The sequence below is a fragment of the Phacochoerus africanus genome, chromosome 15 (genome assembly GCF_016906955.1).
Source record: "Phacochoerus africanus isolate WHEZ1 chromosome 15, ROS_Pafr_v1, whole genome shotgun sequence".
In the NCBI taxonomy this organism is placed as follows: domain Eukaryota; kingdom Metazoa; phylum Chordata; class Mammalia; order Artiodactyla; family Suidae; genus Phacochoerus; species Phacochoerus africanus.
This window is the reverse complement of record NC_062558.1, coordinates 13818070-13831752: the sequence shown is the minus strand read 5'-3', so window position 1 is coordinate 13831752 and position 13683 is coordinate 13818070. Positions and strand designations below refer to the sequence as shown.

General features: G+C 49.3%; 1 protein-coding gene across 1 annotated transcript in view; it reads right to left on the bottom strand.

Annotated features, from left to right (window-relative positions):
* Positions 1 to 13683, bottom strand: part of LOC125116324 (serine protease 55-like) — a 39849-nt gene that overhangs the window by 13960 nt on the left and 12206 nt on the right. Inside the window, exons 4-6 of the mRNA XM_047761440.1 lie at positions 1244 to 1397; positions 866 to 974; positions 413 to 534 (exon numbers count right to left, since the gene is read on the bottom strand). Coding sequence (XP_047617396.1) covers positions 413 to 534; positions 866 to 974; positions 1244 to 1397 — 385 coding nt within the window. The remainder of the gene's footprint in view (positions 1 to 412; positions 535 to 865; positions 975 to 1243; positions 1398 to 13683) is intronic.

The window sequence follows — 13683 nt, the reverse complement described above, 5'->3', positions numbered from 1 at the left end:
ATTCGGGCTGTCAGTGGTGTTTGGACCCGCTCACAGACAGGCAAGCTCTGCTGATTTTCTCCCCACACCACCCACTGCCCCCTATTCACCCAGTGTTGCCAAGGCCAGGCCAGAATGAAGCCAGGGATACAGGAGACCATGTGCAGACCGGGAAATGCAGCACTAAAGTCACACTGGGGCCAATCCCAGCTCTACCTTTTCTGTGCTGTGTGACCCTGGACCAATCTCCAACCTCCCTGAGGCTCAGAGTTCCTCATGCACCTGTAGGGTTGAGAGTGGAGAGCCCAACGTGATAGTGTGGGCATTGAACTCGGGAAAGTACTTGACTCCTAATAGCTTCCTTCTGACCTCAGCCACCCTCCTCCACCCCCCTGGAGAGAAACAACCAATCAGGAGCTTTGAGGAGCCCCACCTGCCTGCACACAGGGGTGTGCCCAGCCTCTGCGCTGCACCTGCAGCTCCTGGCGTCCATCCCTGTTCCTCTGATGCATCAAAGAATCAGGCTGATGCTCAGCTCCTTCTGGGCCTGTGTTTCTGGGCCCCCCATCATTCATTCAGGGGTAAAGTCTTGGATTTCAAAACCCGAAACTTAAGGTCAGCCAGATTGAATTTGAGGGTGGGGCCAAGAGAAGGAGGAAGGGAAGTGGGAGGTGGTTTCCAGGAGGGCGGCATGGAAACCTGAAGCTCCTGCTCTTGTGAGCCCTCCTTTCAGCAGCCAACAAGCTAACCCATGAGCTGGTCCACTGCCTCTCTCCCTCGGCCCCTAATGCTCACCACAGAAGGGATGGGAGGGAGTGAGCAGGGCTGCCCGAGGGCCTGGCCCTGCCTGGAGAGCTGCTCTGGCCTCGGGCTGGCGTCCACGTACCGAGATGTGGGTCCTCGGCCTGGGCCATGAGCAGCAAAAGTGACCACAGAAGCATGGCCCTCATCCTGCTCATCATGGCTGTTGGCCTGGGAGGTCACGGAGGCCGGGGCTGAGGGGAATGACTCTGGCTGGCTGAGGAGGCCTCCCCCCCTGAGCCAGTCCCGCCAGCGATGTCACAATGGGCTGTGGTCTGAGAACTTGGGTGGAGTCATGTAGGCTTCTCTTCTGGCTGGTTTGCATCCCAGAGGGGCCTCAGCCTTGCGGCCTTCGCGGCCTTCTTGTCAGAGCTTCCCTTTCCACCGGCCTGGGCATGACCGCCCTTCACGAGTCCTCTAGTGGGCATCTTGCTGTGCCTCTGTCATACCTAGTGGTTTTTACCCTCAAATGCCTCCTCTTCCATGAAGCCTGCACTGTCAAGGGTCCTCTGTGGCTGGGGGAGGTGGCGGTGGGTGAGGAGGGGGTTGCTGCCCAGCTGGACCCTTGGGAATGGGGAGGCGCCCCGGGAGGCCTGGAGGCCTGGAGGCCTCTGCACCTGGAAGGGCTGCGGTCCGCATGCTCACGTCATTCTCTGCTCAGGCCTCTGACCTGGGCCTCGGGCTTGGACCCGTAGGCTGGGTTCAGGGGTCCTGGCACCGCCCCCCTTCCCAACTCTGCCTGGAAGGTGACAATCCCTGCTCCCACTCCTTCGGGTTTATTCCACCTGGCCCCCAAATCTTCAGGGAGGTCCCCGCCCATTTCTAAGGATGGAAAGATCAGACTTGGAGGTGGATCACCCAGCCCATCTCTGCTCACATCAGCCCCTCAGACCTCACTATTTTTCCCGCACTTTTAGCCCCCCGACTTGGGTGGACATTGACTTGGGTGGGCTCCACCCAAGCATCCTCAGTACGGTCTTCCTAACCCCTGGCCAGGCCCAATGATTGGGGCCCATGAATCAGGTGCTAAGGAAGTTCCCAAACTGACCGCTGGTCATTTCCTAGACTAGCTGTGTCTGCTTTCAGCCCCTCGGTTTTCTCGTCTGCAAAAAAGGGGTAATAACATTCAGAGGAAATTGATGAGGCTCAAAACAAGATCATTTGACTTGGGTTGGGGACCTTCTTTACTATCCCAAGGGCATGGCTTCAGCTACTTTCTGGGAGGAGAAATTATTTTGTCCCCAGGACCTGGCCCCCTGCAGGCAGCCATTTGACAGCATCAAGGCATCGCCCCCCTGCCCCGGGGGTGGGCCGAAGCCTGTTGTGCAGTGTTCCCCACCTGTTCCAAATGATATCTCATCCACCATGGCCTTGATCAAAGGCTAAGCCTTTCTTTACCTGCTTTTGGTAAAGGTCCCAAAGCACACCAGGTCACCTGACCCCAGTCTTGCCCCGGGAAGCTCCGGATTTTCCCTCTGTTCTTCCTTTGGATTCATCCCTTGCTTGTGCCTAGACCTGCTACCCACAACCAATACTGGTGGTTTCTCCTTTGCTTGGGTTCTACGGGTGGGCTATGCATGGAGGAGCCTGGACCCCATGTTTCATTGAGAGGTTGGCAGATGACAGTTAATCTCACTGGCGGGCAGCAGAAATGACAGGCACGCCCACTCTAAACTGCTGCTCATTTTCTTTTTTCTTTATTTTTTTTAAGGCTGCACCTGCAGCATATGGAGGTTCCCAGGTTAACGGTCAAATTGGAGCTGCAGCTGTCAGCCTATACCACAGCCACAGCCACACCAGATCCGAGCCATATCTTCCACCTACACTGCAGCTCATGGCAATGCCGGATCCTTAACCCACTGAGCAGGGCTAGGGATCGAACCCACATCCTCGTGGTTACTAGTTGGGTTTGTTACTGCTGAGCCACAATGGGAACTCCTCATTTTCTATTTTCTTTGGAAGTATCTGGACAAAAATCACAGCTTATCTTGAGGAAGTCCCATTCCTTCTGGGTCTGCATCCCTCTTAGTAACAAGACTTGAGCCCTAGCTCCTGTGAAACACTCATCCACTGTCCAGCATTTTTTTGGCTAAGCTTCTACACGATACCAATGGACTGAACTGGTAGAGGGACAGACCTGTGGGGACAGAGCCACCATGCACAGCCACAACCTCAGGGGGCGACATTCCTGTAGATGTCCATGAGAAAGGCTTCCCTGGAACTGGGCAAACATGGCCCCAGTGTGGAGAGAGACTTCAGGAATGTAAGGAATCTATGGAAATCCAAAGAGGAAAGCAAGTTCATGGTGACATAGGTGGCCCAGGGACACTGTCTGGCTGACGCTTCTGAGTTCCTCAGGGTGACATTATCCAGGTGACTTTATTTTCCACAGTCCTGGCCAGCTGATCTCTAATTGTGTTTTTTTGTTTGTTTGGTCTTTTTGCCATTTCTTGGTCTGCTCCCTCGCATATGGAGGTTCCCAGGCTAGAGATCGAATCAGAGCTGTAGCCGCCAGCCTACACCAGAGCCATAGCAATGCGGGATCCAAGCCACATCTGTGACCTACACCACAGCTCACGGCAATGCCAGATCCTTAACCCACTGAACCTGCAGCCTCATGGTTCCTAGTTAGATTCATTAACCACTGAGCCACGACAGGAACTCCAGATCTCTAATTTTGATATACAGCCTGTAGAGCTTGTTGGGTGCACATCTGGGTTGCCAGATTTAGCAAATAAAAATATAGGTTGCCTACATAATCTTTAAGTTCAGATAAAGAACATATGTTTTTAGTACCAAGTACCCCATGCAACATTTGGAACATTCTTTTTTTTTTTTTTTTTTCTTTTCTTTTTACAGTTGTACCTGTGGTATATGAAAGTTCTCTGGTAGGGGGTCGAACTGGAACAGCAGCTAAGGCCACAGCCACGGGTGCGGCAACATCAGCTCTGAGCCACATCTGTGACCTATGCTGCAGCTTGTGGCAATGCTGGATCCTTAACCCACTGAGCGAGACCAGGGATCAAACCCACATCTTCATGGAGACAAGTCAGGTCCTTAACCCAATGAGCCATAATGGGAACACATCTTAGGCAATTTTTTTTTTTTTTTGGCCACACCCTCAGCATGTTGAAGTTCCTTGGGCCAGAGATTGAACACGTGCCACAGCAGTGACTAGAGCCACTAGACTGCCAGGGAGCTCCATTTAGGACATTCTTTTTTTTTTTTTTTTAGGGCCACACCTGTAGCATGTGGAGGTTCCCAGGCTAGAGGTTGAATTGGAGCTGCAGCAGTCAGCTTATACCACAGCCACAGCAACGTAGGATCTGAGCCGTGTCTGTGACCTACACCACAGCTCACAGCAATGTTAGATCCTTAACCCACTGAACGAGGCCAGGGATTGAACCCACAACCTATGGATAATAGTCGGATTCGTTTCCTCTGTGCCATGACGGGAACTCCAAAAAAATAGTCATTTTTTTTATCTGAAATTCAAGTGTACCTGGTGTCCTGTATTTTCTCTGGCAACTCTAGTTGATTTCCAGGCTTCAGCCTTCAGATGCTGATCCAGTGGGTTGGGGAGGGGAGGGAGCCAGGTCTCAGCAGTTTAGCAGCTGCTTCCAGATCATTCTGGAGCACCTTGAGAAATATCACTCATGCCGAGGGTAGAGGGTTTCTGGGATCCCTGGGAAGCTGGAGATTGGAGTCTGACTGAATCCAGGAAATCTGGAGCCAAGAGAATGACTGGCCACCTGCTAGGTTCTGGAAAGGGTGCTAATGTGGCCGGACTGCCCTGAACCCCCAGAGTTTGTGCATTTGGGCTGCACAGGGGAGAAGGCGCTGGTGGTATCTGAGGATCCACCCTTGGGGCTTCCTGGAGAAGGCAGGGAGAGCTCAGAAGCAAGAGGCTGGGGAAGTGTGCACAGGCCTGGGGAGCGCAGGAGAAAGAGGCCAGCAGGGAACTGTGGCAGGGCCCTTGAAGTCGCCACCCCAGGGGTCAACCAGAAATGCCCCCCCTAGGCCCAGAGCACAGGAAGCTGAGGGTGGGGCCAGCTCACCTTTCCCTGACCCTGCCCTTGACTTTGAGCCCTGGCAGGACTGTTGCACTTGTTCAAACATGACGATTGCATTTCCATCGCATTCCTCTTGCCTTCACAGCAGTGGGAAAGGTTAGGCTTCCCTAAAAATTTCATAATTTCTACATTTAGAGCAGTTTGCCGAGCAGCAACCTTGGGAAACTGACTAAATCTTCCAAGCATGCCCGGGCAAGTCACCCAGCTCAGGGAGACAGCCTCCTGGTACCACTGTGTGACCACCCATCCCACTCCCCAGTGCTCCTGACAGATATGCCCCGTGATCATAACTCTTCCTGCCGAGCCAAAAACTGGCTTCAGAACCTCTTCCAACATTGGCATTTACGCAGCTGTTACCAGGCAGTCAGACAAAGCCTACCGGCATCACTGGACCTTATGGCTGCAAGGGCCTCACCAACATCTGCACGACAGCCAGACCTTTTGTCGGATACATTTGGCCACCTTTCATGTTCACACAGGGACTTGCTGCTCCTGAAAGTTGTCCCTCTGTTTCTACTGTGCTGCATTATTTAGGAGGTGGTCTCTGTGTGGGTTCTGGAGTCAGACATACCTAGCTTCAATTCTGCTTCTAGAAAGGACCTCGGGAAAGTTATTACCCTTTCAGAGTTTCCCTTATCTCTACACAGGGGATATTATTATACAACAGGTGTTATTCTCTTTCTTTTTTCTTCCTTCCCTCCTTTCTTTTTAGGACCATGCCTGTGGCATATGGAAGTTCCCAGGCTAAGGGGTTGAATCAGACTAGTAGCTGCCGGCCTATGCCATGGCAGCACTGTCTCCGAGGCAAAGCCGGATCCTTAACCCACTGGGTGAGTCAGGGATCAAGCCCCCATCCTCACAGTCACTATTTCATGTTCTTAACCTGCTGAGCCACAAAGTTGTATCATTATACAACAGTTGTACCATTATACAACAATCGGGGTTGCTGTGAGGATTGGCCATCATCACAGTGTGTATTAGCTCTGGTTGCTACACCAGCCCTGCTCTAAGGATTGGGAAATGGGAGTAAATAAAAAAGAAACTATACGAATTCCCATCATGGCACAGGGGAAAAGAATCCAACTAGTATCCATGAGGATGCAGGTTCAATCCCTGTCCCTGCTCAGTGGTTCTGGGATCTGGCGTTGCAATGGCTCTAGTGTAGGCCGGCGGCTACAGCTCTGATTCGACCCCTAGCCTGGGAACCTCCATATGCCATGGATACGGCCCTAAAAAGACAAAAAGAAGGAAAGAAAGGAAGAAAGGAAGAAAGAAAGAAAGAAAGAAAGAAAGAAAGAAAGAAAGAAAGAAAGAAAGAAAGAAAGAGAGAGAGAGAGAGAGAGAGAGAGAGAGGGAGGGAGGGAGGGAGGGAGGGAGGGAGGGAGGAAGGAAGGAAGGAAGGAAGGAAGAAAGAGAAAGAAAGAAACTATATTTCCTCCCTAAGGTTATAGTCTAGCGGTTAAACTCTAAATCCTGAAGGTATAGACTACATCAGATGATGCTAAGTGCTACGGAAAAAAACAAGCAGGGAACAGGCATAGGAAGTGCAGGTTAGGGAGGCCACAGGTGTGGTTTTTAACAGAGTGACTAGGGAGGTCTCACGGACAAGGGACAAGGCGACAGAAAAGCCCTGAGGGAGGGAGGGAACAAGCCTTGCAGATAACTTGGGAGCCTTGTGATATTATGATAAAATGAGGAATATATGTTTTGATCTTTATCCAGATCTACGGCCAGAGCTTTTAAACCCTTTGTAGTTTCCTAAATGATAAGAAGAATAGGAACATCTGTGCTTTTATATATATATATATAAAAATATATATACACATATTTTTTTTTCCTGGCTCCTGAAACAGCTCTGAAAAGATAAAGGTGGAAAGAGCATCTTTTGTTGTTCAAAACAATCCCCTTTCAACTCCACCTGAGTTTGTGTTAACGAGGTGACTTTGGAAAACTCCGAGGACAGGGCCCTCTTGCCAGGAGCACCAGCTGCCTGATGAGAGGGTTGGAACTTTCAGCCTTACTCCTGACCTCTGGGGAGGAAAGAGGGGCTGGAGCAATGTGTGAGTCAATCCTGCCCATGTGATGAAGCCTCTGTATAAACCCCAGCTGTAGGGGTTCTGCACGCGGCCGGGTTGGTGAACCCACGGGAGTTCTGGAGGGTGGTGCACCCAGGGAGAGACCGCAGCTGGGCCCCCAACCCCTACATTGTATCCCATGCATCTTCTCCTTTTGCCTTTTCCTGAGTTGTATCATTTTAATACATTAGTAATAGTAAGTAAAGCAATTTCCTGTACTCTGTGAGCAGTTCTAGCAAGTTACCAAACCTGAGGAGGGGGTTGAGGGAACCCCCAGTTTATAACCAGTTGGTTAGAAGCACAGACAACAACCTCGACTTGCAAATGGCACTGAAGTGGGGGGAGTCTTGTGGGACTGAACCCTTAACCTGTGGGGTCGGCAATAACTCCTGGCAGTTAAGTGTTAGAACTGGGTTTAACTGTAGGATACACAGGAGTTCCTGTTGTGGCTCAGCAGTTTACAAACTTGACTGGTATCCATGAGGACAAAGGTTCAATACCTGGCCTTGCTCAGTGGGTTAAAGGATCTAACGGTGCCTTGAGCTGTGGTGTAGGTTGCAGATATGGCTCAGATCCTGTGTTGCTGTGTCTGTAGTGTAGGTTGGCAGCTGTAGCTCCAATTCGACCCCTAGCCTGGGAACCTCCATATCCTGTGGGTGCGACCCTAAAAACCAAATAACAACAACAAAACACCCAACTGCAGAACGCCCCATCAATGTCCACTGAAACTTGGAGAAGTGCTTGGTATGGAAAAACCCACACATCAGGTATCAGAAGTTTTATAAGACCATAGGGAAACAGGAGCTTCCCCTGTACACATGGATTACAGCTGTGTCAGGTTGAGGATACATGGATCACTGGATGCTCCATTCCGTCCTTCTTTGAATAACAAGGACTGCGGTTGCGAATGCGAGGAAAACGGGGTGGTGACTGTAGGGTAAGGGAATCTGAGTAGACGGAGGGCATTTCGTGGCTGTGGTTTATTTAGAGGGTTTTAGGGTGGGGAGGATGCAAACAGAGATGGGAGGAAGATGACCATGGGGGAGAGCAGGCAAGGGATAGATCAGTTCCTGAGGCTGTGGGCGGAGTGAGAGAATCAGGAGCCACGGGGAGGGATCCCCTCGAATCAGGAGGCATCCCTCCTCTTTGGAACATTCTGGGACCATACTCCACATCAGCACCCGCTCTCGGTTTTCCACCAGTGCTTCTGGCCATTGCCAGCCTCCTTTTCCAGCTCTCCTCCCTCCAAGTGGCTGTAAACGCTGTTGTTCTTACAGGCTGAGTTCCCCAAGGCCCTCTCTGCTTTTCTTGCCACACATTCTCTGTGGACAATCTCCTCCACTCCTGTGATTTCAGCAGGTGGATGGCTTTCCAAGGCAGCCTTCCACCCCTGAACTTTCAGACCCGTACTTAAATCTGCCCGCTCATCCTGTATGGCTTAGTAATCATAGTACCTCTATATGCAACTTCTTTTTTTTGTTTTTTGTTTTTTTTTGTTTTTTGTCTTTTTGTTGTTGTTGTTGCTATTTCTTGGGCCACTCCCGCGGCATATGGAGGTTCCCAGACTAGGGGTTGAATTGGAGCTGTAGCCACCGGCCTACGCCAGAGCCACAGCAACGCGGGATCCGAGCCGCGTCTGCAACCTACACCACAGCTCAGGGCAACGCCGGATCGTCAACCCACTGAGCAAGGGCAGGGACCGAACCCGCAACCTCATGGTTCCTAGTCGGGTTCGTTAACCACTGCGCCACGACGGGAACTCCATGCAACTTCTTCTGTCTCTCAATTACATCCATTTCTCTGTAATTCCACTGTTACAGGCTAAATTGTGCCTCCCTTAAAATTCATATGTCGAGGAGCTCCTGCTGCAGTGCAATGGAATCATTGGCATCTTGGGAGTGCCTGGACTCGGGTTTGATACCCGGCCTGGCACAGTGGGTTAAGGATCCGGTGTTGCTGCAACTGCGGCTTAGGTCACAACTGCAGCTTGGATCTGATCCCTTGCCTGGGAGCTCCATATGCCCCATGGTGGTCAAAAATGGGGGAAAAAAAAAAAAGGTTGAAATCCCAGCTCCCAGGACTCCAGACTATAATCCAATCTGGAGATAGGGTCTTTAAGAGTTGATTCAGTTAAGGAGTTCCCTGGTGGATCAGTGGGTTAAGGATCTGGTATTAACACTACTATGATGTGGATTGAATCTCTGGCCTTGGAAACATTCACATGCTGCCAGTGCAAGAAAAAAAATGATTAAGATAAAATGAGGTCCTTATTAAGATAAAGTGGGGCCCTAATCCAAGACTGGTCCCCTTATAAAAAGAAGAGACCTGGGTGTACACCCTGCATGGAGACATGACCACGTGAAGAGGCAGCAAGAGCATGGCCATCTGCAAGCCAAGGGGAGAACCTGCAACAGATCTTTCCCTTATGGCCCTTGGAGGGAAACCAACCCTGTAGGCACCTTGATCTTGGACTTCTCAGCCTCCAGACCTGGGAAATTTCTGTGAAGCCACCTAGGCTGTGGTCCTTCGTTACGGCAGCCTTGACAAACTGCCCCCTCTGTGTCCTACTTCGGGCCATCACCGTCTTTCGTCTGTATTACTGGAGCCACCTCCTAAATGACAGTCTCTCTCTTCTAGTTTTATCCTCTCTAAAATAATCTCCCAGAGTAATCTTTTAATGCACATGTGTCTAAGCCACCCGCTTTTATGCCACCGCTCTCTCTGTTCACCTCATAATAAAGGGTTCCAAATGTCCTAACAAGTCACAGCAGGCTTTGAGATCTGGTTCCAGAATATGAAAACTCACCCAAAGACCCAAAGCTCTTTAATGCCCAAGCAGCGGCTAAAACACACGGCCCTTCAAGGGGCTCAGGGTCCTGGGTGGGAAGAGTGGGTAGACAAGGGTGCCTAATATGGCATGACTTTTGTCTCCACGGCAAAGAGAACACAGAAGAAGGAACACAAAGGGAAACTTGGGCTGTGCAGATGCCATTAAGCCAGGCTGCTCTGCATCTCCCTAACCCCAGGCTTACTGTGATGTCACTCAGAACTGGCTCTGCCATGCATCTGTGATGGTCCCCGCTGAAGCAGCTGCAGCTGGCCTTTTGTCAGCTTGGGCAGGAGGCCCAGGTTGGGCAATTCTGGACTGGGATGAAAAGAAAATGCTCCAACTTCTAATTCCACTGCTCGTGGCACTTGAGGGATGTGCCCAGGAAGCTCCAGGTCTGTGCCAGGCTGAGCCAGAGCAGAGGAGGGGGCAGGCCTGTAACCTGTTAGCTGGCTCCTGCAGAGTTGATGGAGAGGCCTGAGGGGGTGCGGAGTTAGAGCAAGTGGCTCAGAAAGGAGGAGATTACCACTGATTAGTCAAAGTAGATGTATGGGGCTCAGTGAACATGGCATTTAAAATAGCCCCCCAGGGCCTGGACCCTGCGTTCTGGAAGCAAAGGGAACTTGGAGTTACAACCAGCAAATGCCTTTGCTTGTCCAGTCTCCACTGCCTTCTTTGTAAACATGCCGAGGATCTTTCTGGGCCCAACACTCTGCGAGAAGCAACAGAATTTTGGTGGAATAAGGGCTCTGCTCATTTAACTCCCCTTATTAACTAGGTAATCTCATAAAGTGGGAAAAGTTAAAAGGGCTATTGTAAGAGTGAAGGAATTACTATGGCAGTTTCCGAAGGACATTCTATTAGAAACTGCGCAGAGAAAAACCCTAAGGTTAAACAAAATTTGGAAATGCTCCATGTAATACTTTTCTCTGGGATACAGTGGACATGCACATATTAAAGGTTCCAAGAAATCTCACCGTCAAAAAATGGTTTAATTTTATTTAACTTGGTATTTCTGAAATGTACCTGCCCACAAGACTACCAGTTACCTCCACTTCCAGCTTTATAACATTTTCTATTTATCCTATTGAAAATTTCCTGTTCCCATGGTTTTCCCATTATTCCTATCTGTGTGGATTTCATAACTTGATTTGCAGACATTTTTGATTTTTTTTTTTTCTTTTTAGGGCTGCAGGTACAGCGTATGGAAGTTCCCAGGCTAGGGGTAGAATCAGAGCTATAGCTGCTGGCCTACACCAGAGCCACAGCAATGCCAGACCCGAGCTGCGTCTGCGACCTCACCACAGCTCATGGTAACGCTGGGTCCTTAACCCACTGATCAAGGCCAGGGATCGAACTCGTATCTTCATGGATACTAGTCAGGTTCATTACTAAAAAAAAAAAAAAAAAAAAAAGAAGACTACCTGTTACTTATTATCCATATGCTTATCTTAAAGTTAAAAATATACTCCAAAAATGTTCTCTTCTTCACCTTTGTCCATCAATTCCACGATACTCAAATTGTCATACGTCATGTGTGAACTTGTGCACCATATAGGATTGCCTAGTCTATTACAGCAGCTCTTGAGGAGATGCAATCTGTGGTACTATTCCTCATGTACACTTGCAGCCTGGTTGACTTCTGATGCACATTTACTCTTAGGAATCCATGAAGGCCCTCACCATCAATGGGCCCTGGAGTCCACCTCCCCACTCCGCAAGGCTTCCAGAAACATGGCCCAGCCTATAGGATGACTCTCCACAAATTATCCCACAAATTCCCTTCTCTTCCTACATATTGGCCTAATATCTCTTCCTCGACATCAGCTCTTCATTATCTTTGCTGTCTGGTGATTACAAGCAAGTGATATTATGACACTTTTTAGTTATCCCTGGCAAGAAAGTTGGTCCCAATTTTCTAGGCCATCTATACTGGTTTTAGTTTTTCAATACAGTTAGGTGTCTCTATTTTCCCTCCATCTCTGTTAGTTCCTTTTCATTTCATTCTTCCTTCTTATTTCATAGTTTTCCCTGTTTTCTCCAATGTCCTTGCTTGATGCAGGTCTAATCTGTTTCTCCCCTCCTGGTAATTAGCTAAACAAACCAAAAAATGTATATTTTGTACATTCTGTTTCTCTTCACTAGAAACTCACTGCTGTCTTTCCCTTTAAATATAAGCTTTATATTTGTAATCTTTTCTCTTTATCCGGGTGCTGGATGTTGATCATTTATAATATCTATTCAGTCTGCCTGAGGAGAGTGGTGAGGGAGTTGGGATCATGGCCAGGCAAGATCTGGGAATGTTTTAGTGGAAAGCTTCCCCTCTGAAGGGGGCCAGAGCAGAAGGTGAAGTTCCATCAGCTTGAATAAAATCTTTTTCACGTGTAGGTAAGGGTATCCTTGGATTTCAGGAAGTTCTCTCCTTTGTTGTAATCTTCTTGCAACTCCATGCCTTTTTGACTTCCTAAATTGGAACATACTTTCTTCTGCAAAGAGAGCTCTAGTCTCTGCTGTGAAGTCGCCCCTGACTTTAAGAAGCCATGTGCAAGTGTGGGGGTGGGGAAAGTATCAAGGGATTGATGGTTCTCTCTAGCTTGTTCTGAGAGAGGTCAAGTGCTGCAAAGGAGGAACCTCTCTGTCCGTCCCTTCTCCCACCTGGGCCACAGGCTCTTGTCCTCTGAGCTGTGCGTCGTAGTGGGACCCTACTTTTTTTTTTTTTTTAACAGTATTCTGCACCGCAAGGAATGCTAGAATAGGATGTGTATGTTATTTCTCAGTGTCTTCTTTCTTCTAATAAAATGATAAGGCCGTCGTCAGAAAATCTTCAAAGTTTGCTACTTGAGTGCAGTTTTTTCTAGTTTTATTATAATGATTTTTTCCCTTTATTTGTTTATTTAAAAGTCCTGGCATTCCCATCATGGTGCAGTGGAAATGAATCCGACTAGGTTGCAGGTTTGATCCCTGTCCTTGCTCAGTGGGTCAAGGATCTGGCATGGCCGTGAGCTGTGGTTGCAGACGGGGCTCGGATCTGGCATTGTTGTGGCTGTGGTGCAGGCCGTCAGCTACAGCTCTGATTAGACTCCTAGCCTGGGAACCTCTGTATGCTGCTGGTGCGGCCCTAAAAAGACAAAAAGACAAAAAAATAAATTAAAGAAAAAGTTCTTCCACCAACGTTGGGGAAGGACTCCTCTGCCACATTTGGTCTTTTTGGTTTTTTTAGGGCTGCACCTGAGGCATATGGAGGTTCCCAGGCTAGGTAGGGGCTGAATAGGAGCTGCAGCTGCCAGCCTACACCACAGCCACAGCATCGCTGAATCCTAGACACATCTGTGACCTACACTGCAGCTCACGACAATGCCAGATCCTTAACCCACTGAGCTAGGGATCGAACCTGAGTCCTCATGAATATTAGTTGGATTCATTTCTGCTGAACCATGATGGGAACACCAACCCTGGGGTATTTTTGGAGTCCTCTTGACCCTTTGTAGCTACTCCTCTGTTAAGGTTTAAAATTGTTGATATGTGACTTTCCCTGTTCGAACCCTGCCTGGTTTCTGTTTCCTGAATGGACGCTGCACATCTTTGCACTTCTCTGCTGCCACCCTGACACCTTTAGAGCTTCCTCTGGATCTGCACCCTGACTTCTCCAGATCTCACAGCTGTTCTTGAATGTAAGGGACAGTCATTAAAGGCGGTGTCATTTGCTGGTGTTTTCTGAGATCTGCCCCCCTGCCCCAGCTCACTTTGCTCAGCCCAATCACCACCTTCGCTGGGAAGACACTTGGAAGAGGGATGGGAAGGATTTCTCTGTGCGTCTCAGGTACAAATGGTGCTTTCTGTTCCCTTTCAGATGAAGCTCAATGTGGCTACAGACCTGAGTTTTCAAACTCATCACTGTTACAAGTTCATGAACTATTTGAAGTCCAGG